Consider the following 25772-nt stretch of genomic DNA (forward strand, 5'->3'; position numbering starts at 1 on the left):
GGGGATCAAGGGAGGAAACTTCCTGCAAAGCAGTGCAAGGAAACTCTTTAAAGAGATAGAAAAAATCTAAATCTTTATTGTGATTGTGGTTATACCACCGTACACAACTATCAAACTCCATCAAACTGTACGTTAAAAAGGTCGAATTTTGTTATATATTATATATATTCTTATATATGTTATATTACATTGTATCTTACTAAGATATAAGATCTTGTCCAGAAATAATGATAACTGATCTGCCTGACCCACGACCCTGCCTCTCCCTCTTTCTACCATCTCCTCCCCACGGCTGATGTCCTTTTGTTTCTGCTGACCTCAGAGGAAGCACTCTCCCTGTACCTCTCCAAGATCACTTCTTTGTCCTAGGGCCAGATTCCGTGTCTCTTCCAGCACCAGCCATTTGGATTTGGGCTGCTTTGGGGAGGAGTTTGCCAAAAGGGTCTGAAAAAGCAGGCCAGAAAGCCAAGACCCACTGGGCTTTCAGGAGAGTTTAGCAAAGGACTGGCCTGAATATGGGCTACATTCTTCACTGTCTCCAACTCTGCGGCCACCTTAGTTTCCACCAGGATGATACACTGGACACTCCCAATTGTCTACTGCCTGATACCTTTTCAGACAGTGTAATTTCTTTCAGCCTGTCCTCACCCATGTGGGTGCCTTAAACAAAGATATGGTTTCTTTCCTGCAGATGTTTTTCAGACTCCACACAGGTTGATGCCATCGTGGATCTCTAAGGAAGGAATACTGTTTATGGAGTCTCCCTGGCACAGCTGACTGCTCGTGGAGCACCCCACAGGGCCAGTACCCACACAACACACCCTGAGAGCCTCTTGCATGAACTAAGCCAGATATTGTGATGTTTCCCAAGTGACTCTCCATCCCCTACCCATTCGAACAACAGAACCTTTCCAACAGGGCTGAAAGGCCAGAGACTCGGCCCTCAGGAGGCAGCAAAGCTGGGCCTGGGAGAGGCGGTGTTCTCCCCACCACCCTCTCCCGTGAATGCACCAAGAGGAGAGGGGTCAGACGGGAAGCAAGGACAGCTCCAGGCCAGCCTTCGCCCCCAGACCCAAGTTCGGAAGACGAAGCGGTGTCTGAAGGAGAATCATCCACTTCCTGGAGCTGCAGCTCTGAAACCCCAAGCCTCAAGTCTTCCTGTCCGATGTCCTAGCTGCAGCCGTACAGGGACTGAGTGGCAGAGCCCCGGAGCGTGCGTCACGCAGACAGCTCGCGTCACGGAAGCACCCCCAGCCCGGCTTATCCTGGGCGGAGGTACGGGGACCCAGCCCACCACAGCAGGGAAAGCGAGCCCCGAAGTTGTAGAACTAGCTCAACAACCCTGAGCTTGCCAGCTTCCTGCCCCAAGTGCCCACACCAGTCCCGACATGGCGTGGAATGAGCCACGTCGGTGAGAAAAACCAGGAGGAGACCCAGTCCAGCCGAACTGGGAGGAAGCAGAGACCAGCACCTTCACCCTGGCTCCGCCCCAGGCCCCGCCTCCCGGACAGGACGGACTCGAAAGGGAAAAGCCTAACCCCTCAGCGAAAGAAGGCTGGGGAGGAGAGAGCAGGAGAGGAATGTCAACAAAATTCTGGAAAAGGGAAAGCAGATAGATGAGGTTTTAGCTTTCCCCGCACTGCTGAGTGTTCCGGGAGGGAAAGAAGCAAGGTCAGTGGAGCCTCAGACACTCTTAGCAAACGGAGCCTCCAGCATCTAGAGACTGAAGGCTGTGGTCGGAGCCCTGGGGTCTGGCACAGCTCACTCCCCCAACCCCCTTCTGCTCCCTTTTCTTGTTCGGCTCTCCAAACACAGGGAGCCAGGCTTCCAGCCTCCAGCAGGAAATTCAGAGGATCCTTCACTGGGAAACTGACTGGATCAAGGGAATCGACCTACATATTATGATATTTTGGGGTCCTCCACATCAGGGCCAAAACCGTATCCCATCCTTTATCTGTGAGACCCACCAAGAAACTGGCTCTGCATCCACATGGGGCTTCCCTCAGCTGTTAACCGCCTCCCTCTTAAATAGGACCAGACAGCCAAGAATCAAAGTCATTTGAGGGAAGCCTTAACTACGAAAAACACAGACCAAAGCAAACAAACAGAAAAAAATGAACTCCAAGGAAACAGAGATAATGTGGAGATGGCAATAAGAAAAACAATTTTCATTATAATCACCACTTCCAGAGGGATAAGAGAAGATCGTTAATTCATGTAACAAGAGGATGATGTTATAAAAGAGAACACTGGGTAAGGAAGATCTCTTGAAAATTAGAAATGACAGCAAAATATGGAAGGGTTGAAATATAAAGGGGTGGAAATTTTCCAGAAAAATGAAGATAACAGGAAAAAACATTTAAAACTTAGAGAAGCATTTTGGGAGTTCTAACATCCAAACAACTGGTGTTCCAAAAAAGAGAACAGTTAAACTGCAGGAAAGTAACAACAAAATCATAAGAGAAAATTTCCCAGTGCTTAGGGACCTGAAGTGCCAGAATGATGGACCCATCAAGGGCCCAGAGCAAAGAAATATCCCTGGGAAATTTCAGGACAATGGACATGCTGAGAAAATGCTAAAAGCTTCCAGAGAGACAACGGTTTCTATCCAGAGATCACTACTCAGAATCACATCATTTTCCTCAATGGCAACACTGGAAGCAAGAAGAAAATGAAGCAACACTGTCAAAATACAGAGGGAAAATTATTTCTAACCTAGGATTTTATACCCAGCCAACCATCAATAGTGTATGAGGGTAGAGTAGAGACACTTTGAGACATAAAATGGTTAAAAACATTTGCCTCCCACAGTTCTATTCTTAGGAAGATGAAGACAAGGGATCCAGAAAACAAGGAACCAAACAGAAGTGAGGGGAGGACCCACGGTGAAGATGAAGGGAGATCTCAGGATGAAAGCTGTTTGGTGGGACTAGAGAGCAGCCCACCCAACTTTCCAGGAGGGATGACGCCAAGGCCAAAATGGACCTGATTGAACGCCAGTGGGTCTACCCTCACTGAGTAGAATTTTAGGGTTCTGTATATCCCTTTGGGCACAAATCAATGCTAAATATATAGCATGCCAAGAAAATGAAAAAATGAGGCAAATATTTAACTCCAAGAAAAACAAGAGTTGTACAAGAAAGGAAGTGTACTCATGGCACAGTAGGTGATTCAGCTTTTAGCAATATTTACACAGTCACAATAACATAAACACTGAATAGTAATTTAACCAAACTGTCATGTTTCCATGTGGAGGATGGAGAAGTGTGTATGTGTTTAAGTGTCTGTGTGTGTATGCGGTGAGTAAGAAGTAGTAGGAAGTAGATAGGCAGTACCTAAAACAGAAACACCATGGAATAAAAGAAGATTTTTTAGAAATTTAGGTGTAAATAACAGAACATCTAAAAGACTTGAAAGTGGTTGTCTCTTTGGAATGAAATTTGGTGGGGAGAAGAGTACGACAGGGTGCTGCTTTTTACATTGTACTGCTATTTGACTTTTTTAAATGTTTTTCTTTTCTATGGAGGTATACTTGACTTATAATAAACAATGCTGATTAAAAGTACACAATTTGATAAATTTGGGCATATGCACACCATACTCCCCCAAAGTTTCCTTGTGTCCCTTTGTAGTCCCTCCCACCCAGGATCATTCCTGGACAGGGACGTATGGGTGACTGGAGGTCAGGAACCACCTGTGAATGGCTCAACACCTCCCCCTTCGGTCTGTGTTTCTAGTGCAGGTTCTCCAGATGCCAGGCTGGGGAAGACCTCACAGGCCATCTTGGCCTTTAGCGCTCAACCTGAGGAGCACCTCCTAGTGGAAGCCTGCCTGACTCCCTCCCTGTGCCTCCAGAACTTTCCGTTCTGCAGTGTACTGGCCTCTTTCTCTCCCGTGCCCAGTGATCCATGACCTCCACAAAGATGGAGACCCCCTTCAATTCAGAGGGCCTGGCTTAGAGCAGATGCTCAGGAAGTATTTGTTGAATGAATACATGAAATAGAAGACAGAAGAGATGAACAGAAGGGTGAATGGGTGAGTAAATGAAAGGTATTTTCCCAATGATGTCAATGATGTAAGATTGTTTGTATTAAAGATGGTATCTCCTTAAAGAAAAAGGGAAAGCCCAGGAGAGGTTGAAATGCGAGGAAAGCTCTGAAACACAACTGGAGCCATTAGTCCATTCTTGGAGGGACCTGGGAAATACATGTCCCTGGAATGAAACCTTGTCCAGAACATCCCTGCTGGCCGGCTCTGGGACCCCAGGTCCACCTTGGGAGCCCTGGGTAGAGCTGTCCCCAGCAGCCAGGGATGAGTCTCACTAGGGGACACTCTTCCATTACACTGGCCCTGCCCAAGCAGACACAGAAACCTGACCCAGGCTCTTTTCTTCAAGGAACCCTGCAAACCCTGGGGCCTCCTCACATTCCCTGTGGCCTCTGGCCAAGAGCAGAGGTTCTTTCCAAGCAGCAGTGAGCATCCACCAAATCGGTACCCACTCAGTACAAAGTAGCTTTGCAGAAAAGACCGGTGTCTGGGGTTACGTTGATATTTCAAAACGATCTTCCCTCCTTTACTGCCTCAAATATGCCAGTTCTGAGATCTCCATCCCCATCACCTTCCCCAGCCTGAGGGCTGCTCAGATAAGAATAAATTGAAAAGTGGACTCCTGCAGTTTACCCGTTTATTCACAATATACACGGGACACACCTGTCGGCAGGGCTGGGCCAGTGGAAATTCTGGGCAGTTATAGACCCCAGAGCAGGGAGGGGAAATGGGAGCAGTGTTCAGAGATCCTGCCCCAGGGGGACTTCACTGCCCACAGGAATCATCCCAGCCTTGGGCCTGCAGAAACATCAGAAGCCAAGGGGCATGGATGGAGGCCAGGGGTTTGAGGGGCGTGTACAGTTTGGAAAGTTAGGACTCCTTCATTTTTTAGGATAACATCCTCTTACCTCAACCATTGTGGGGCCTAATTTCCAAAATGCTCCAACTCTGGAGGAATTAATCCCCCGAAAGACATAGACCCTGTGAAGCAGCCAGTGCCTGATGGAGATTCGGGCCTGATGCCTGGAATAGAAGGAGAGGTGGTGGTGGAAGGAGAGACTTGGGGGAAACCTGGGGTGGGGGAGGGCCGAGAAGGGGGCAGAAAGTGGGCCACGGGGACTTGCAAAAGGACAAAGAGAAGAAGGTCCCCAGCTTGACTCTTGGAAGTGGAGATGGGAACTTCCATCCCAACGTCCAGGCTCTTCCTGTGAATTTGCTCCCTGCTCCAGATTCTGGTGGGCAGCCTGTGTCCCAAAACCTGTCAAAGGAAGTGTCCAGGCGAAGCTGGAAGGGAGGATTTCACAACTAGCAGAGTCTTCCTTTGATGCTGCCCCCTGGGCCCTGGAGCCCCTCCTTCGCCTATCAACCATTTGGGAAGTAAGGGGACCATTCCCTTCCCAGCTCCATGGGGGACCTGGGCTGCTAGAGTCTAGCTTAGAACTCGCCTTTATTTTTCCTGTTGGGTGCAGTGGGGAACAGTGGCAGGGTCAGACTGAGGCCACATCACAGGCACAGACCCAGGCCGGAGCCCAGGCCCAGGCTAAGCAGGGATGAGGGTGTGGGTGCCTGGATCCCTTGCTAAGCCACGTACAGGCCTATGAGGCAGCCACACCCCTGGGAGCTGCACCCTCCTGAGCAAAGGCATCAAGCCTGGCTTACTCTGAGAACTGGGTCACCACTGCATCTTTCCTGGGCAGGATTCCAGGTCCAGCCAGCCACACTCTCACCTGGGAAGAATCATTACCTGCAGGGAGAGGGGGCTAAGGGAGAGGGAGGCAGTGTGGACAGAGACGGACAAAGCTGGGAAGTAGAAAGCACTGGCTTACTAGGCGAGCCTCTCTTCCCCTGCTGTGTGTGTGTGTGTGTGTGTGTGTGTGTGTGTGTGTGTGTGTGTGTTAGCCGGCTGGCCAGCCCAGCGCCCACCTGTGCACACCTGCCTCTGGCACATCTGAGCTGTGATGACCCTCTTACCCAACCACCCTGCAGAGCCAGGCGGGTTCCACTGAGGCCCCTGGCCCTGCCCTGCCCTGCCTGCCTGGGAGGCCCTGCCCTCCATCCTTGCAGAGAGAAGGGAAAAAGAAGAAAAATGTGTGTAAATTTCCCATCCAGGTTTCAGGATCTCTCTCCCGCTTCTGTCTCGGGAACACAGAGGTACACAATCAGGGGGTCCCTTTTAGGGCTGCAGCAGGCCTGCCCAATCCAAGATGTACCTCCTGACTCCAGCCATCTTGAGCCGGCCCCTTTCTGCAACCATCTCAAGGATGTTTGCCCAGCATTTTGTCCAGTGTCGCCACAAATGCCCCTGAAACACAGAGCTGTACCATGCGACCTTTTCCCTGATTTTGCAACCGGAGTGCACATGCCCACACCCACTCTCACACTTCCACCAAGTGTTCCCAAGAAGAATGCTGTCCACAGGGTAAGAGGCCACATGGGTACCTCTTCTCTGTTTCTTTTTATTTCTAAATTTCCTACCTATTGTATCTAGTCGGGACAGCGGCATCTTGGCCGTAGCTCCTCTTGGTGAGGTGGTCCTTGGATGACCAAATATCCCCTAACTTGACACAAATGACTTATTTTCTCATTTGTCTTAGCCGATCACTTCAGGAATACCTTGAAGGTACTGCAGGTTCAATTCCAGACCACCACAATAAAGTGAATATTGCAATAAAGCAAGTCACACAAATTTTTTAGTTTCCCAGTGCATATAAAAATTATGTTTCCAGTATACTGCAGTCTATTAAGTGTGCAATAGCATTATGTCTACAATAACAATGTACGTACCTCAATTAAAAAATACTCTATTGCTCATCATCTGAGCCTTCAGCAAGTCATAATCTTTGTGAAATAGTAACATCAAAAACCACGCATTTCCATAACAAATATAATAAAAATGAAAAAAATTGAAATATTGCTAGAATTACCAAAACGTGACACAGAGACAGAAAGTGCTCAAATGCGGCTGGAAAAATGGTGTTGATTGATAGACTTGCTCAATGAAAGGTTACCACAAACCTTCAAGCTGTGAAAAATGCAGTATCTGTGAGGTGCAGTAAAGCAGAGCACACTGAAACGAGGTACTCCTGTGTTTGAAACACAATATTTGGCTCCCAAGTAAATCACACACACATACACACATTTTGGGGGAGGGTTTTATTAAAAATTAACAATGTCCCTGGCTAGTAAACAGCTCTTTGAACTTACCGAGTTTTCTTGTCCCAGTCCCTTCCAGTGAATCTCGCAATTGCAAACTCCACCGTGAAGGGAGGTGGAGAGGACCCAGTCAGGGCTGGAAGTCAGCCCTCATTCTCAGGATGGACAGGGGCCTGGGCCTCACACATGGAGGTGTTGAGAGGCCCAGTGTGGTGAGGGCCCAGGAGGATCTGTCAGAGCAGGCTTTCAGAAAGGGGGGTTTCCACCGGCACAGATGGACCAGCCTAGTGCAAAGGCTGGGGAGGAAGGGTCCCAGGGGCAGAGGCCAGAATTCCATCCAGAGGGGGAACAGCAGAAGCAGCAGAAGTGGACACAAGGGAGGGCTCCTGGCTGGCAGGGTTGTGGACGGAAATGAAGAAACCAGAACAGAGAGAGGGCAGATGAAGAGAGGAGGGCTCCCAGGGCCTTCCCTGTACACCTAGGGAACCTGGATTCTGGTGGCTGCGGAAAAGTTCTGGGAATGAGAACCTGCAGCCCGCTGGCTACCTGGCTTCATCACTTACTCTCTGTGTGACTCCTCATTTATAAAACACGGATGATAACAGAAATCCCTGGGAGGATAACTGGAAGGGCTGGATGGGACGACCAGGCCCAAGGAGCACGGCGCGCGCTTTCCGTAAAGGGCTGCTCCTTACTAACTTCTTCGGGAAGAACTGGACAAAGCACCTGGCAGCGGGTGATTCAGCTAGTTAAGTGGATCAAATTAACCAAGTTTTTCAACCCAGATTCACCCTTCCTGTAGAGACAGATCCGAAAAGAGCTGGCGAAGGTGTTTGTAAACAAGAAAAGTGCAATTCGAAGGTTGCCGCCGGCGACAACCAGCGAGGCTTAGGGCTGGAAGCAAGAGTCATCTCTTCCCCGGGGGCAAGGTTCAAGCCGAGCACATGGGGACATCTTTGCAGTCCTCCCTCCCCGTACACAACACACACACACACACACACACACACACACACACACACACACACACACACACCAAGCCCCCTCACCCCCAACCACGTCCCGAAGCAACACCCAGAGTCCCTCGGGGGCATGCGATGTATAGCCCACTGTGTCGTCCAGCCAATGGAGCTGGCGGAGAGAGGAAGGCAGGGACGTGGTTGGACGAGGTCAGGGGCCAAGTTGGACTCAGTCCCCAGCAGCTCCGAAGGCAGAGCAGAGGGTGCAGGCCGGGAAGGGTCGCCGCGAGTCCAGGAGGCCGCGGCCTCCGGGTCCTCAGCGCCACCTCCCCGGAGGAAGGCGGGGGCGGGGAAGAGGGGGTGGGAGGAGGCGGAGGGCGGAGGAGGGCGGCGCGCTGCGAGGTTATTTGTGGTTCGCTTTGATCCCGAGGGGGAACCTGAAACTCTCACATTCCTGGCATAGCAGCCGCCTCCGGCGCTGGCCGACCCTGGGTCTGCGTGCTGGGGCCCAAGCGGCCAGAGCGTCGGCGCCACGGCCGAGAACACACCTCAGCCGCCGCGCTGAGCCAAGCCGGGCCGGGCCGGGCCGGGTCGTCGGGTCTGACAGCGCCGAGCACCCGCGGGCCGCTGCGGTAAGGAAGGCCGCTCGGCGCTTTGGGGAGCGCACGGGACCGCAGAGACTCGCCCCAGCCGAAGCCCGAGCCCCGCCGCAGCCTGGGCTTTTCCGGGAGCGGGAGCGGAGCGGACCCAGCGTCCTCCAAGGCACAGCGCGCCTTTCCCGGCAGCCGCGAAGCAGGGCAAGGACCGCTCCGCCCGGGGGTGTCTCTCGAAGGCGCGCGGGTCTGCTGGGGCTGGAGGAGGGGGGCAGCCTCTGGGGAGAACGTAGTGGGTGTTTGGGGTCGCGGGTCGGGAAGAGGGGATGCCAGGGGATGCGGATCTGGGCGGAAGGCGCCGCTTGGAGCTCAGTTTGCAGCGCCCTGGGGGCTGATTTGGTTAGGTAGGGGTTACAGGTGTCTTTGCCCCCCAACTAGCCCAAGAATTCCTCTTTGTCTTCCTTGGAAAATCCTCTCTTGAGCCACGGTCCGGCTCTCACTTAGAAAGAATGCAGCTTGCCGTCCAGCCCGCTGACGTCAGCGCTGGAGCATTTGGAAAACAAAGAGGGCTCGGGAGGGAGGGAGGGAGGCGGCTCCACGACGCTTAAAGACCTCTCCGGACCACGGGCTACCATCGTCCACGCAGCTCCCGGCGCAGCGGCGGCCACCGGGTGCTCGTAGTCAGCCAGGAGTCCGGGTAGGGCGAGATGAGGTGCGGTCTGACTAGAGACCCTCGCTTTGGTTCCTTAGGTGAGCGTGAGCCCAGGCAAAGGCCGGAGTTGCGTGCTTGCTTAGAAGAGGGTGTTTCAGAGACCTGGGCGCGCTAGTGCAGCAGGGGTGCACGGCCCGGGTCGCGGGCGCAGATTTTAGTAACGGCTCAGCTGAAAGGATGTGCATCCGAGGGTCTTGACCGGGACAAACGCGGGATGAGAGGCGCGGGAGGTGTTCCCTGCACCCAGGCACACTGTTGGTGGGGAGAGGGCCTGGAACCTGTCCGGAAAGCTGCATTCTCCGGTCCTCCTCGGCTGCAGTCAGCCCAGACAGTGATTAACTTAGGAATGCCCGGTGGATGAAACGCTAGGGGGAATTGATTCCGGTTTGTTTTGCCTCGGGTAGCTCTAGAGTCTTGCATCTCCCCTCCTTGTGTGTTTGGGGCGGGGGGAATGAGGGGGTGCCAGGAAGGATGAATACAGAGTACCCTCCAGACGCATCTCCCTCTCCCCGGTTTTGGGCAGCTGGGAGGAGGGAGTGGAATGGCTGCTCTGCCAGTTGGCCAAGCCCTAACTTGAGCAGGGCACTGGGGCTAGTTTTGGGGCAGAGGAGGGGCTGCGTTCCTCCTACTGTCCTCCTCCCGTGCACACAGGACCTCCGGAGGTGTGGGTTTTGTTTGGTCTTCCCTGAATCCCAGTTTGGAGGTCTGTGGTAGAGGAGGCTGTGGAAAGGAAGCTGGGTGAGGTGGGCAGCCTGCCAGGCCATGAGCCACTGGGAGCCCAGGCTCAGAAGGGAACACCTTCCGCAGGAGATATTATCTCCCTGCAGTTTAGGCTCAGAGCCCCCAGCCCCAGGTTCCTGCAGCCAAGAGCCTCCCCGCTCGCTCCCTTACTTCTTCAGTCGGCTCAAGTGGTGTTACCGATGTCAAGATGCTGATGGCCCATCATCCCCTGCGTGCCTAGAGGGCCATCAGGGCACATCCAAGGAGCAAGTGGGTGTGTAGCTGGGGGTGGTAATCATAAAATCGAAGACATCGTGCCACCCTTTCTTTTTACCTGGAGCACGTGTGCACTTACTGTCAGCGTACAGACTATGTGACTGGCCCACAAACCTTGATGGGTGGCACCTTTTTGCCTCATCTCACAAAACCATTGTCCTATTATAGTCTCTCTTCTTTCATCCCTTATTCACCAGTCCAGATGCATTTTTTCCTTCTTCCTGTTCACCTTGCAGAGTGACTGCCATGACAGGGAGGGCTCAGCAGAGTAACGGGTGGTGAGTTAGCTGTGCCAAGGCATGCTTCATCCTAGACGGTCCTGGGGGCTGTTTGCCTAGGGCTTCTACCAGGCTGGAATCATTCTTTATCACCTGCCAATAAACTGGGGCCCTGTCCACCCCTGGACTGGAAGGCTCAGTGGTTAGAGCTGAATTAGGCCTGCGCTAGAGTCACTCATCAGGCTTTTTGATGGGAAGCTGACTGCAGGAGGCCAAGGTTCCTGGTGTCTAGGTTATTGGTGTTTTTCTCTAGGCACAGTAAGTCTCCATGAATATGATTATAATGGCAGTCCTTTGCCAGGGATTTACAGTACACCAGGAGCTCAACAGCCATTGCCTGTTTTAATTCTCAACTCTGTGAGGCTAGCATTATTCTTTCATATTTCCGATGGAGAAACGGAGGCTCAGAAGTTAAGTGACTTGCCTTAATCAGTAGATGGCAGCATTGGCAGTTGAACCCAGGCTTGTGTGCCCCTCCATAGCCTTGCTCTTTACCATCATGCCTTTGACCAGACAGTAATGGAAAGTCCCCCCCTTTCCCATGTGCTCCCACTGAGTGGTCTTCTTTCTCTCCTCCCAGGTGCTCTGGGGCCAGGTGCTGCTGGCCTTTGTCCAGGCGGTTGTGTGCAAGCCCAGGAAGCATGAGGACACTGGAAGACTCCTCGGGTACGGTCCTGCACCGCCTCATCCAGGAGCAGCTGCGCTATGGCAACCTGACCGAGACCCGCACGCTGCTGGCCATCCAGCAGCAGGCCCTACGGGGTGGGGCTGGGGCTGGGGGCACAGGGAGCCCCCAGGCCCCCCTGGAGATCGTGGCCCCCGAGGACAGTCAGGTGCTGCAGCAGGCCACAAGGCAGGAGCCCCAGGGCCAGGAGCACCAGGGCACCGAGACCCACCTGGCAGAGAACAGCCTCTACCGGCTGTGCCCACAGCCTGGCAAGGGCGAGGAGCTGCCCACCTATGAGGAGGCCAAAGCCCACTCGCAGTACTATGCGGCCCAGCAGGCGGGGCCCCAGCCACATATGGGGGACCGGGATCCCCGCGGGGCCCCGGGTGGCATTCGGAGGCAGGATGAGGCCCTGCGTGAGCTGAGGCACGGGCACGTGCGCTCCCTGAGCGAGCGGCTCCTGCAGCTGTCCCTGGAGAGGAACGGGGCCCGTACCCCCAGCCACATGAGCGCCTCCCACAGCTTCCCCCAGCTGGCCCGCAACCAGCAGGGACCCCTGCCCAGGGGCGCCCCTGCAGAGGGCCCGGAGCCCCGCGGACCTCCACCTCAGTACCCACACATCGTGCTAGCTCATGAGACCACCTCCGCTGTCACCGACCCGCGGTACCGCACCCGTGGCAGCCCGCACTTCCAGCATGCGGAAGTAAGGTAACTGCCCACCTCGGTCTTCAAGCTCTTGGCTTCCAGCGTAGTTCTCCCAGGGTGAAGAGCCTCCAGAATCCTGGTGAGCTCCAGAGGAAGGCCGATGATACCCTCTCCCTCCCAAGATGGGAGCTAATGCTGGAAGGAAAGAGGGATTTAGCCAGGGTCACATGAGAACTTAGCGGCATCCCTTGCTTTAATTTGGAGGTGGACACCATTGTCTAATTGTCTGTAGCAGTTGAGTAACTAGGGTTTTCAGAGGCTATGAATTACAGCAGTGGGTTAAAGGTTGGGTTTCAGAAAGAACTTGCAAAGACAAGGGTTGGGAATCATTGCCAAGATGTTTCCAAGTTAAGTGGGAAGAAGGTGGAACCTCCTTCTCTGGAGATTTCTAAGAACAAGTGGACATGTTTGCTTTCTGTGATTACTGGGAGGCATTCCTAACTGTAGGCAGGAAGAAAGGACCAGATGGCCTCCTTAGGGACCTCTCCCCGCTCCTGCACCAGGGTGGGAGCTGCCCTGTCCCTACCATTCATTTCCTTTCATGTTTTTCTGTGTGGTCCATGTGGCTGGAGCCTGGAGTGGGAGAGGATTCTTGGTCCAGGTGAGCCCCTTTCTGTGGAGGCTCCGGAGAGGCTGCTGGGGGGAGGGCTTAGTGTTTGATTCTCAGTGTGAAGGGAAGCCTTTAGAGGATGCGATTTGGCTTGCCTTTTTAAAACGGTTCCTCTGCTGCATGTAGAGAATGGATTCTAGAGGCTAGAATGGAAGCAGGGATTCCCGGGAGGGGCAGGAAGCCCAGATAGTTTGCAGAAATAGGGCTCCTAGAAATGAGGCTATCGCTTGGCCCTGCACCTTCTCCTGAGAAGCTGACACACGCCCTTTTCACACGCCCTGCATCTCCCCCGCACAGGGGTCCAGGAAGCCCCACCAGAGGAGCCTGAAGGTTTGCAGACTCCCTCTTCCTCTGATGGCCCAAGGTCCAAGTCTGGTTCTCTTCGTGCCCGCTGAGTCCTCATTTAGTCACCCACTTTCCCACTGTGTGCCCTTTCCCGGGAAAGATGGCTTTCTTAGCTCTCGAGAAATGAGTGACGTGATAGCTTGGAATGAAGGGACCAGAAGATGGAGCCTGTGGGTTTTCGCCACCCTCCACCTCCCAGGCCCCCCTACCTTATCTCCTTTCTCAGGGCTCCGTCCTGGGAGAGTTTCGGAAGCTGAGTCGTGGTTTCTTCTCTTGGACCAGCCTTATTGAGCCCTGTCAGGAAAAGATAATATCGTGGAAAGGAAGTAGACTGTTTGCAGGAGAACAAAAAAAGAGGGAGGGGGAGGGGCGAACAAGGGGAAGGGAGAGCAAGTGTGAAGGAAAGGAGGCTGTATTCTTTCTTGGAGCCAAGTCATCCCCAAAGAATGCCATTTGTGTCTGCCTGGCCCAGGGCAGGGGGAGCAAGTTCAAGAAGCAACCCCAAGATGCCACATTTAGCAGAACAGGGAGAGTTTGCACATTCCAATGGGGACTCTCAGCTCTCACTGGAAGCTCTACCTTGGGCAGTAAGAGAAATACATCTGCCAGCCTCCCCTTTGGCTGATCCGATGAGGCTTGCTTTCTGGGAACTGGGGGCAGGGACTGTTCTTATAGCCTAGGGTCATAAGAGGGGCAGGGGAGCCCGGAATCTGGAGGGGGAAGGATGAAGGGGAGGGATGAGGGGAAGGGCAGGCATAAGTGCTGAGGTGATGGACTCATGTGGGGCTTCTGGGACTTGGGAAAGTTCCTGGTGAAACTGAGGCCATCACCTCTTTTACACTTAGAGCCACAAGGCCCTAGAAAGGCTCTGTGACCCCACAGGCCTCTTACTCTTTGCTCCTTCCCTTGACATGGGGCCCTGAGGCTGACGTTATACCAGTAGGACATTGTCCCTAAACTCAGGCTATTGTCATAGTCCTGAGGCAACCACTACGCCCCAGAAAATCCAGTGTTTGGGTCACATTTACTCTTTGAGCAGAGAGTACGCTGTGGTCTCCACTAGGAGAGACGGAGGATGGGCCGTCATTGTGGGAACGCCCACTGCAGGCCCAGCACTCTGCCAGGCAAATGTAGCCCTCACAAACCCCCTTGAGGCTGAGAACCTTACTTTCATGATTGAGCAGGGTCCTGCCGCACCATGGGCTTAAACACTGGAGCTGGAGTCTGAATGCCTATTTTGTCAGACTCTGGAGCCCAGACTCTACCCCTGACATCTGTCTCGCCGCTCTAACCTTAGCCGCAGTCTTCTAAAAATGTTTCTTCAAGGGGTGACAGGACCCAAAATAGGAGGGAGAAGAAGTGCGTGTGAGCGCAGGGCCTGACACCAGGGGCCGGAACAGACACCAAGTGGCCCAGGGGCCTGGAAGTTTGTGTGTTCACTCATGATGGATGTGACCTCCACACTCAGAAAGCCTTCTATTGATGAGAAGGGTCAGGAGTGCACTTTTCAAGATCTCTTCTTTAAGCTCGGGTTGCTAGGTCTGCTCAGGCTGATCCCCAGGGCCTCGGCCACAGTGAGGCTGGGCATGAAATAAGCATGCTCATGTTAATCCCCTCCAGCCCTGCTCCCCTGGCCCTTGAAGGTCTTGGGGACGCCATGTGGAAAGGCCTTCCCCACCAGTCGCTGCCTCACGCTGTGGGGAGGCTGTCTGCCCAAGAAGGCTGGGGCGACTCGGGGTGGCTTCTCGGTCTCTGAGCACCTACTCTTCTGTTCCCCAGGATCCTGCAGGCCCAGGTGCCCCCTGTGTTCCTCCAGCAGCGGCAGCAGTACCAGTACCTGCAGCAGCCCCAGGAGCACCCCCCGCCCCCATCCCCGGCTCCCCTCAGCCAGGGCCTGCTAGGCTCCCTCAGCCTACCAGGGTTGGAGGCCCCAGCAAGCACCCAGGCCTCCTCGGGCAGTGCCCACCTGGCCCAGATGGAGACTGTGCTGAGGGAGAATGCCAGGCTGCAGAGGGACAACGAGAGGCTGAAGAGGGAGCTGGAGAGCTCGGCGGAGAAGGCCGGCCGCATCGAGAAGGTAGGCCCTGCTGGGGCCTCGGAGGGGCAGGGGGAAGAAGGGACCCCGACGGGGCTGGCCTGGCTGGGCTTCTCAGCCGTCCCTCAGCCCCCGCCCCCATCCCTCGTACACCCTCCCTGGCTGACTCCAGACAGCTGGGGAGCAGCCGGCACAGCAGGCCTGGAGCATGAGCTGTTGCTGCCCAATGGTGATTAGAAAGAGCCCATTCACGGCTCCCTCACACTCGCACCCTTCCCCTGCACACACCCCCTCCCGTGGACACCTCCCACAGAGAGCCCTTTGTATCCCCCACACAACAGCAAGTCTGTTCCAGGCCAGCCCTGGCCACAGAGGAAGCCCCTCCTCTTGGAAAAAACGAGCGACTTATTGGAATCACAGGCCAGCGAAGAGCACGTGCGGAACCTGCCAGCCGCCAAGTGGGAGGGGCAGCCAGGGCCAGGCTGGCCCTCTGGGGTGGATGGCGGTGGCTGGAGAGGCAAATCCTCCAAGCAGAGGCGGCTCAGGCTGGGGTCTGGTGCTCCCTTCTTAGTGAAGGGTTACCAGCTGTGCGCTCAGCCTTAGCAGGTGGCCTCAGGCCTCCCGAGGCCATCCTGTGGTGTCCAAGATAAGTCCACCCTCCAGACCGTGGTTGGAGTCTGAGTGCCCACTCCTGGGCCCATTGTGCTCAGATTTCTCAGTAGAAGCCAGACAAAAGGAAGATGCTTCTTTCTGGACATTGGGCCCCAGAAAGCTGCGCTTAGTCACGCTGCAGGCAGCCACTTCCAGAGAACCTGGCCTTGGGTTTGCTCAGGACCTTGGGACAGTTGAAGGGACCCTCGCTTGCCTGTTCCAGCAGTCTGGTCCACCTCTAGAGGCTACAGGCTGCAGCCTGTCCCACCAGAACTAGGTGGATTTTTTTGCTGTGGCTTTTGATCCTCTCCTCTCTCACCCTTTCTGATGGAGAATAGCAGATCAGCCGGGGTCTGTGGAGGGGACCTTGATGCCACTCCCTCCCTGGGAGCTATCCCCTTCCTTCAGCTCTGCTGTCTGCCTCTTGCAGCTGGAGAGCGAAATCCAGCGGCTCTCTGAGGCCCACGAGAGCCTGACGAGGGCCTCTTCCAAGCGGGAGGCCCTGGAGAAGACTATGCGGAACAAGATGGACAGTGAGATGAGGCGGCTGCAGGACTTCAACCGGGATCTGAGAGGTGAGGACGGCTTACCCAGGTGGAGGGGTGGGGAGTGCCTGCGGACAGCTTGATCCCACTGTTCTAGGGAATAATTCAGAATCTGTCCTCTGCAATAATAGTATAAATCGACTCAAAGGAGACTAGGCTGAGACTCCTTGGGGAGCCTTGTCTCTGTGTTCTAGACCTTAGGGCCGCTCATGGAGCTCCCACCCATGTGGCCCAGGATGACCTGGAGCTTCCCTACGAGCCCGCCCCCAACTTGGAGAATGCAGCCCGACAGATAGGACCGAGGGGACACCCCAGCAGGCGGCTTCACCTGTATTCAAACATATTTCCTTAAAACCTCTTTTCTTTATTTGAAACAGAGAGATTGGAATCTGCAAACCGGCGCCTGGCAAGCAAGACACAGGAAGCGCAGGCAGGCAGTCAGGACATGGTGGCCAAGTTGCTGGCTCAAAGTGAGTAGGGGTCCCACTCAGGAGCCTGGCCAGAGGTGTGGCCAGGACAGCCCCTCAGCACAGGGAGGATCGGCCTTCTCTATCAAAGCAGTGCTTGGAGCTTGGGTTTACTGAATGTCTACTACACACCCAGCAGTGGACTAGACCTGGGGGAGGGGTAGTTTCTGAAGAGGAAAAAGATCTGGTTCTCTGTGTATTGGGGAAATCAGTGGATCCAGAGGGATAGCTGGGGAGCTGTGGTGCTGACCATCGGTTCGGTGTCCTTCAGAAGCATGGGGGAGGCCAGAGAGCCTTGGAGACAGGTGAGATGAGAGAGAAGGAAGAGTCTGAGTCTCCCAGGGGGTGCCCGGGGGAATGCGAGAAGCTGGAGAGCATGGTGAGGCTGGGCCATAACAGGTGGAGGCACCAGCCAAAAATGGGGCATAACCAACAGGGCAGCCCAAAGAAGGGGCTCAGGAGGATCCCCTAAAGAGGGTGGTCAGAGGCTTCTTGAAGAACAGATGAGTTCATTGTTGACTCATCCATTCAGTCACTCATTTGTTCACTAGCACAGCTGTGCTGAGCCCCTGGCCGGCATGGAGCACAGCAGGAACAGGTCAGGAAGGTGCCAGGGCAGGGAGGTCAAGAGAGGCAGTGAGCTTGAGGAAGAAGCAGGGTCTTCCCACCCCGGATTTCAGGCAACAAGGGTGGCCTGGCCCCAGAGGCGAGATGAGGAGAGGTCCCCAGCAGCCTGAGAGAAGGGCTCTGTGGGGTAGCAGGGTGGGGAGCAGGCCACAGGTGAAGAAGCAGCAGGATAGCTCAAGTGGAGGTTTGAGCAGGGAGTTTGGGGGAAGGGGGAGGACAAAGGGAGCCCCGAGCTCAGCAGTAGGAAGAAGCTGCAGCAGTCAGAAGAGACAGAGAGGCAGTTATTTATTAAACTCCTCCTGTATGCTCTTACTACGTGCTATAGTGGTGTTAGGGTGTTTGCAAGGGAGTGGAGTGGGGGCGGCTGGTGTCCAGGCGAGGGTGGCTTCGAGGAAGGAGGAACACATTCAGAAAGCCTGCTGTGCTGAAGCTGGATACTTAGGGGGTGTCCAGAAGTGGAGGAGCAGCTTGAGGGCTGAGCTGTGCTGGCAGCACCTCCCTCCTCAAGGAGGGCTCGGCCCTGGACAGGGCCGACCGGAGCCCAGCACTGAAGGGCTGGTGGGTAGGGGTGGGCAGGGGGCAGGCGGGGCTGTACTGGCGGGAGGCGATGACTTAGGGTCTCTGGGAGGTGGGGAGGGGACGGCCCCGGGGGTCCCGTTTGGAGTCCGGGGAGGGCGGGTTTCTGGAAGGGGGCAGAATGGGGCGCCCTGTAGTAGAGGGCCGACTTTGGGGGCCGGGCTCTGCCAAAGAAAGGAAGTCACCGGCGGGTTTCTGGGAGCGGGCAGGGGAGGGGCGAAGGGGGAGGCCGGCCTGGAGGCGTTTCCGCTCCCCGGGGAGCGAGCGCCAGGCTGTTCTTGGCTCCGGGCTGGAGCCATTAATCTGGCAGCGGCGGGTGACCTGGATGCCAGGCATTCCTGAGCCCGGGCTGTTCCGCTGCGCCCCGCCCCGCCCCGCCGCCGCCGCCGCCGCCGCCGCCGCTCCCTCCCGCGCCCCGCCCGCCCGCACTGCGGGAGGAGGGAGGACACTGGGACAAAGGGACTGGGACGTGCCGGTGGGGCCTCGCTTTCCCAGGGGGAAAGGCCCTCTGCTCCCTCCACTGCTCGCTCGCCCTTGGCCCCTCGCCCTGTCTCCCTGATTCGCGGCCACCCCGCCTGGGAGCGCCCCCGCCTCCTGCCCGCCAGACAGGCCCAGGGTTTTATCCTGGTGGCTGGGAATGGCCAAGGTCTCAGACTTCCCAGCCCCTACCGGGGCCTTAGAGGTGTGGGAGGTGGCAGGAACTTCTGGAAGCCAAAGGCTGGGTCCTGGGGATCCTCCCCAAGGGCTGACGGAAGCCATGCAGCCCTTCCTTGCTCCCAATAGCCATGGGGAAACCAGAATTCTCAGGGAAGATGCCTCTGGTTGATCTCACCTTTTTTCTGGAGTCAGTCAACACTAGTAGGGAAGTGTGGCCACTATCGCCAGTGCCATCTGCTTTTCCTACTAGGCAAGCCATACAGACCTCCAGCTCAGGTCAGGCCCTGTCCTCCCTGGGGAGCTGACCTTGAGTCCTGAGGCCTGGTTCTCCCAGCCCTGTCCCCCTTGGGCAGTTTCTTCCCACTGAGCCTCAGATTCTGAGGCTGTAAGATGGGGGCATCATAGACTGGGATGAGATGCAAACTCTGTAAGCTGTTGGGCTCTGTGAAGCCTCCCAGGATGGGGTCACTACCTCCAGGTCCAAAGTCCCAGTCAGCACTCCCGCCTGCCCCCTCCACTCCATCAGGGGTCAGGCCAGCTTGGGATGAAAGGCTCAATTTCAGTGTTACTGAGCTCTGCCATCTTTTCCCTCCACCCCAAAGAATGAGGCCAGCCTGGACCCAGCCTTCTGAAATCCAGCGTGAACCAGAGCTGACCTGGGTCAGTCGCCTGTGTCCTCCCTCTCTGCCCCAGGGCCCTGAGTAAATGAATCCTCCCTTCTGCCTGCCAGGTCCCAAGCCTTCACTCGTCTGTTCCAGAGCTTGTACTGTCCTATGTGATAGGTATAAAGATTAAAGATGGCTCAAAGATCAAAATTAATTAAAATTAAATAAAATGAAGAATTCGGCTCTTCCCTCACACTAGCCACGCTTCCAGTGCTCAGTAGCCCCGCACGCCTAGTGGCTACTGCACTGGCTGGCACGGTGTAGGACCAGCCCATTACGACAGGAAACTCCACTGTGCTATGATAGTGCTGCCCTAGAGAGTGCCTTTGAGTCCACCAGGCAGGCCCCAGAGCCTCTGCCCTCCAGCAAGGCGGGCAGCCCACACACTCTGCGGGTAGGGGCACCTGGGTCCGCAGAGTGAGCCCTGGAGCCCACTTCAGCAGCCCTCTAGGTGTGAGGGCCTCACACCACAGCCAAGCAGCCTAATCCATCAGAGGCAGGCTGACTTGGGTCCCCATCCTGGCAGCACCATTCACCTCCTATGTTTCCTCCCCTTTAAGTTGAGGGGTCACAAATCCTGCCTCAAGGGACTGTTACTGGAGGCTTTGGTGGAATAAGATGTATAAGTGCCTGGCTCCTGGGGCAGCACACGGTGGTCTCTTCCCCTCTCCTTGATTCTTCCACTTGAATGATGACCACATGACAGTCCACCTGAGCCTCCGTTTTCTCATCTGCAAATGGGCGTCACAGTTCCTACCGGTCCAGTCTCTAGTGTCACCGTGAGGCTCGAGGGGAACTGTGAATGTGTTTTGGAAATGGTGACACCTGGCACAAGTGGGCAGTGTTTGGGGCTCTCTCTTGGCAAGACCATGTCCCAGCAGAGGAGCAGTGTAGCCCAGTGACTACTGCAAGGGCCCCGGCCTGGCACTCTCATTTACTCATGACTTAACCTGAGCCTCAGTTTCCTGGCCCATGCAATGGGGTTAATAAGGGTACCTAACTCGTAGGTTGCGGGGAGGATAAGATGCAGTCATGCTGCTGCAGTGGTCAGCCCAGAGCCCAGTACGTGGGGGGCGCTCTGTGGGGCCAGCGAGGTGGCTGCTGTCACTGACCAGGCCCCCCCTCTCCGTCCCTGCAGGCTACGAGCAGCAGCAGGAGCAGGAGAAGCTGGAGCGGGAGGTGGCACTGCTGCGCGGAGCCATCGAGGACCAGCGGCGGCGGGCCGAGCTGCTGGAGCAGGCTCTGAGCAATGCCCAGGGCCGGGCGGCACGAGCCGAGGAGGAGCTGCGGAAGAAGCAGGCCTACGTGGAGAAGGTGGAGCGGCTGCAGCAGGCCCTGGGGCAGCTGCAGGCTGCCTGCGAGAAGCGTGAGCAGCTGGAGCTACGGCTGCGGACGCGCCTGGAGCAGGAACTCAAGGCCCTGCGTGCACAGCAGGTGAGCTGGGAAGACCCACGGAGGTGGCAGAACTGGAGCAGCATCAGAGGAGGCCAGCTTGGGAGCCCCTGCTGAGATCCAGGCCGAGCCCCCTTGGAAAGCCAGGGTGATCTGTGCCGGCCTTGCTGAAGGCCCCTCCCAGCCACCAGTCTTAGCAGAGGCTTTGCCATGGGGCCATGTGCCGACCTCGGGGACTCAGGACTTGGGCCTCTGTCCTCAGCAGCAGCACAGGTTGGCACACTTGGTCTCTAGAGAAAGTCACTCAGGAGCATTGATGGAGGAGACTAGCCACCTCTTGTGTGTCTCCTCAGGGTCCTGGGAGAGGATAGTCACCCAGATCCTGAGTCTTTATCCTCACTTTGGACTGTGTGAATAGCTCTTGTGTTTACAGACCAGATAGGGTTCTGTCTCCACTCCCAACCTTACCCTTCCCACAGAGATAGGGTGACCAGACCTCCTGGATTGCCCAGTTCTGTCCTAGTTTACACCAGTTGTCCCAGTGTCATTGAGTTGCACCCCTTTCCCGGATTGGAAGATAATTTATGTGGTCGCTATGCAAAGGCAGACCTCATCTTCTCACACCCTTGGCCGCAGGATTTGGGGCGGGGGTGCGGGGACCCACACCTCCCCTTTGTCTCTGGGTGGAAGCGGGCTGCGAAGAGTGTACGGGGAGGCTGACCAAGCCCAAGGCTCGGTGATAGTCCTCCTGTGGAGGCAAAGACCTGTGGCCGACGCGCCCCAGCTGCCGCCCCTGACCACGGTGCTCCTCTCTCTGCAGAGACAGGCAGGCAGCCCCAGTGGTGGTAGCGGCGGTGGGTCCCCGGAGCTCAGTGCCCTGCGGCTGTCGGAGCAGCTACGAGAGAAGGAGGAGCAGGTCCTGGCACTGGAGGCCGACATGACCAAGTGGGAGCAGAAGTATTTGGAGGAACGTGCCATGAGGCAGTTTGCTATGGATGCGGCCGCCACGGCTGCCGCCCAGCGCGACACCACTCTCATCCGGCACTCCCCCCAGCCCTCGCCCAGCAGCAGCTTCAACGAGGGCCTGCTCACCGGTGGCCACAGGCATCAGGAGATGGAAAGCAGGTTGGGCATTACAGGCTGGGTACCTGGGTGGGGGTAGGGGGGTGGCGATGTCAAGTCCCTGCCCCGTCCTTAATCCGTGATAAACACCCCTCGCCCCACCTGGCCTAACAATCCCTCCTACTTCTGAGCTGACCCCCGTGCTTTTGGCATAGCTGGCATCATACACGTATTCTTTCCCAGAGGTACCAACCAAGTCCTTGGTCTGTCCAGGAGACCCCACTGTTGGATGCCATCCAAGGCTCTGGGACTCTATCCCCTCCCCCTCCCCCATGTAAATCAGAGAGTAAGACTTTCCTACTGAGTCCACACCATGTACCACCCCCAGAAGGAATGTGGCCGAGGCCCCCGGCCTGGGGGTAGCTAGTATTTTCTCTCCAAAAACAATTTCAGAGGCCCCACAAGATTTCCATTTAACCTATACCTGGCTCAAAAGCACAAGCACGTTGACTGAGCCCATTTGGTCAACAGCCCTGGGGGTGATCCTCCAGGACAGGGATTGTACCATTGCTGTCATTGGATGAACCCAGAACCTGCCCTTTGATGACCTGCCTTTGCTGGTGTGAGAAGGGCCCAGCACTTCACGCATGGGCAATTTTCAGAGCATCCAGTTCCAGAGCTGTGATGGCATTTCTGAAGGCCCCCTCCTGCCCCTGCTGCAAGGCCAGGAGAGCCCAGCCTGGTTGTAGGAAAGGCTTTCCCTCCAACGTCTACAAGGCGGGAAGGATGGGGGCTGTTGGATCTGTAGGTCTGAAGATGCAAGCATGACCTCTCACCCCTCAGGTTAAAGGTGCTCCATGCCCAGATCCTGGAGAAGGATGCGGTGATCAAGGTCCTTCAGCAGCGCTCCAGGAAGGATCCTGGCAAGGCCACCCAGGGCTCCCTGAGGCCCGCCAAGTCGGTGCCATCTATCTTCGTGGCTGCAGCAGCAGGGGCCCAGGGCTGGCAAGGGCTCTCCTCCAGCGAGCGGCAGGTGGATGCCCCTGCCCGGCTGGCTGCAGGTGAGAGGAGGCCGGTAAGCGGCAGAGGCAGAGGCTAGGGTGTCCTCAGGCCTTTCCTCTCAGAACTGAGGCTCAGAGGAGCCAGGGCGTCCCAGCCCCTCACCCAGGGAAGCTGGTTTATACTCTGGCTCCAGTGATCCTGCAGCCCACAGCTGTCCCCCTGGTGTGAAGAGGCAGGCTGTAGCCCCCATCTCTGGAAATTCCACCACCCTGGCCCCAGCCACTTACCATCTAAGTAAAAATAGAGCTCCCTGTACAGATGTACCTTCTGGGCCAGCCCTTCCACTCCCCCTTCTAAGCAGATGCCACAGAAACCTGAGAGTCCCTACTGGTTTTAAGATTTAATCTACACCCCTTTAAGAAAGCCTCTTCTACTCGAAGTTTTTGGAACCCAATCCAACCTGATAGTTATTCCCATTTGGAAACAGGAGCGTTTAGTTGTAATCGAAGTTCTTGCAAATCGAGAGCAATTCGCATCCCTAATAGGTACAGTTAAGTAGGGGTGTTCTTCCTGGGGGCTCCATCTTATGGACAAGGCAATAACTGTGAACCTCCTGCCTTTCCAGCAGACAGGGCCCCAGCGGAGGAGCCAGTGGCCGAGGCTCCCCTAGCTGCCCACGCCAAACATGGGAGCAGGGATGGGAGCACCCAGACTGACAGCCCCCCAGACAGCGCCGCCGCCTGCCTGGGCCTGGAGCCCGAGGGCCTTCTGGGGTGCAGCAGTGGCCAGAGGACAGCCTTGTTGGGTAAGTCCCCTTCCCCCCCACCCCCGACTTCTCTGCGGGGCTGAGGGCATGTTGGGGTGTGAATTGGGGCCCCTGACCCTTTATTCCCAGACCCGGCCCCACTCACTGCCCACACTCCACAGGGAGCCCTGCACAGGGACGGGTGAGCAGGGTGTGAGGCCCACCACAGTACATGAGAGCTGGTTGGATGCATGAATAGGGGAACTGAAAACCCTGATTACAGACAGATCCACCTGGGAGGCTCTTTATCTTCTCTTTGGAAGTCTTCTTTTATTGCCAGTCTAAATATCTAAGATAATGGAGCTTGGTGAGTTACCCTTCCACTCAAGTTAGGAGACTTTGTTTAAAAAGAATCCGGGAAGGAGAAATTTGAGAAGATGCCATTACTGTGTTTGCTCCCTTTCACATTAGCCTTTGCATATTTGCCTGGCCTCACCATCTCAGAAAACCACAGGCATGAAAAGAATGCGGCAGCCTCCCTCCCTTGGGGCTCTCCACCCTCCCTCCGAGCCCTTCGACCAGTTCCAAGTTGTAAACAACTGTGTCTTCCACTCTGGAGGCTGGTGGTCTGGACCGAGAGCCCAGAGGGAGCAGAGCTTTGTGCTTAGGTTGGCCAAGTTATGGCGACCTGGGCAGCTGAGTTGGGAAAAGTTGGTGGAGATAGATCCTATCTTTCAAACGTGGTAGGATTTAAAAGAGCAGTGTGGTAATGCTCGTTGGCATGTGCCTATGTTCTTATCTCTCCAGATTCTGTTGCTACATCCAGAGTCCAGGACTTGTCGGACATGGTGGAGATACTGATCTGAAGGAGGTGGTGCCTTGGGGACTCCGAACCACTCCCTGCTCTCCTCTGCCCTCTGCCACGTGGCCATTCCAGCAGCCCCGCCAGAGGCTGCTTCACCGTCCCCAAGCCCAGCACTCATTTCCATTGACCATCTGGCCCCAGGAGCTGAGGAAGGATGCTGCAGAGGAGAGGGGAGCTGTGAGCCGGCCCCCAGAAGACTGCTCCTTAGCCCCACATTCCTCCTGGGCCCACATGGAATGAGGACTGGACCTTAACCTGCTTGCAGCTCAAGGCTTGCTGCCAGGGTAACAACCAAAAGCTCAGAAGGGAGTAGCCCCTTCTGCACCCCCAGTGGACACTCGGGCAGAGGGGGACAAGATATGTTGATTTGGGGGCTGATTGCCAAGGATGGCTGCCCGTGGACGCCAGGTGGGCTGGTTTACTAGTCAGGCCTGGCTCAGTGTGGTCCCTCCAACCTCCTTAGCCCCTCACTGCCTCCTTGGGCTCACCCACACTTGCATCTTGTGGGGCCCGTTGAGGCCACAGCCTCACCCCTTCACTTGGAAAGGACTGGGATGCGCTGTGTGGTTTGTATATAATTCCCTTCCTTGTGGAACAGAAGACTGAAGCGGGCTGCTTCAGATTTGTCCCCTCGTTCTGTGCTCCCATCTCTGCTGTCACGGTTCCGCCCAGTTATCTCCCCTTCTCAAGCCCTTGGCCCGTGATCCAGTTGATCCACGGGATATTGGCTGTCTTTTTCCCCATCTTGAACCCTTTTTGAAATGCCCACGTGACCCTCCCCCACCACCACCATCACCAGCCTCTTGAAATGGCTCCACAGCTCCTGTCCTTGGGACATCCTGTCAGTTTGGTTATGAGCCCTGAGCCAGGTGAAGTGAGCTACCACACAAGTCTGCTGTGGTGGGGTTCCCAGCACCAGTTCTCCCAAAGGAAACTGGAGACATGGCCTTGTTCTCATCAGGGTCTCTGTCCACCCACCCTGGAGGGATTGGGAGACGTGACTCAGATAGTCCTCTGAATGGAGCCGCCGTTACAGCATGGCGCCGTGAGGCTGGCTCCTCGAGCCACCCGTGCCCAGCGCCCTGAAGCAGGGCCGGCGCTTGAGAACTGGAGTGAAGCATCCAATGGCAGCCTGCCAGTGGCCGTGACTTTGACTTCTGGTCTTAAAGAGTCCCCCAGCTCAGCCCCAGGAGCGATTGGTGGGTTTTAGCAGTTTGTCTTGACTGTTTTTAGTTCTCCTTGAATCTTTGTTTGTTTTTTTTTTTTTCCTTTACCGTTTTTAGGTTTTATATGTGTTATTTTATTCCCATGGTTCCTCAAGTTTCCTTTTTAAACATTTGCATTTGCTGGACAATTGCATATTTTTTTAAATCTCCCTACCCCTCTTGAAAGCTGAAAAATGCATTTGGTTCATATGCATT

The 25772-nt window shown here is 55.6% G+C and overlaps 1 protein-coding gene across 8 annotated transcripts; it reads left to right on the top strand.

Annotated features, from left to right (window-relative positions):
• Nucleotides 1-8609: 8609 nt before the first annotated feature.
• Nucleotides 8610-25089, top strand: AMOTL2 (angiomotin like 2). 8 transcript variants are annotated; one of them, XM_022582532.2, is made up of 10 exons: nucleotides 8610-8788; nucleotides 11316-12110; nucleotides 14842-15139; nucleotides 16179-16323; nucleotides 16671-16763; nucleotides 20424-20719; nucleotides 21498-21802; nucleotides 22583-22800; nucleotides 23367-23546; nucleotides 24294-25089. In XM_022582532.2, exons 2-10 carry the CDS (start codon nucleotides 11377-11379, stop codon nucleotides 24350-24352), a joined length of 2328 nt encoding a protein of 775 aa, XP_022438240.1. In that variant the 5' UTR covers nucleotides 8610-8788; nucleotides 11316-11376; the 3' UTR covers nucleotides 24353-25089. The 8 variants fall into 8 exon arrangements, with proteins under 8 accessions (XP_022438240.1, XP_022438242.1, XP_089767247.1 ...); XM_022582534.3 differs by having other exon boundaries at nucleotides 23370-23546; XM_089911121.1 differs by having other exon boundaries at nucleotides 8695-8953.
• The last annotated feature ends 683 nt before the right edge of the window (nucleotides 25090-25772 follow it).

This window comes from Delphinapterus leucas, chromosome 4 (assembly GCF_059928025.1).
Source record: "Delphinapterus leucas isolate spDelLeu-1000000601 "Yukka" chromosome 4, BTC_Dleu_Yukka2, whole genome shotgun sequence".
NCBI lineage: Eukaryota > Metazoa > Chordata > Mammalia > Artiodactyla > Monodontidae > Delphinapterus > Delphinapterus leucas.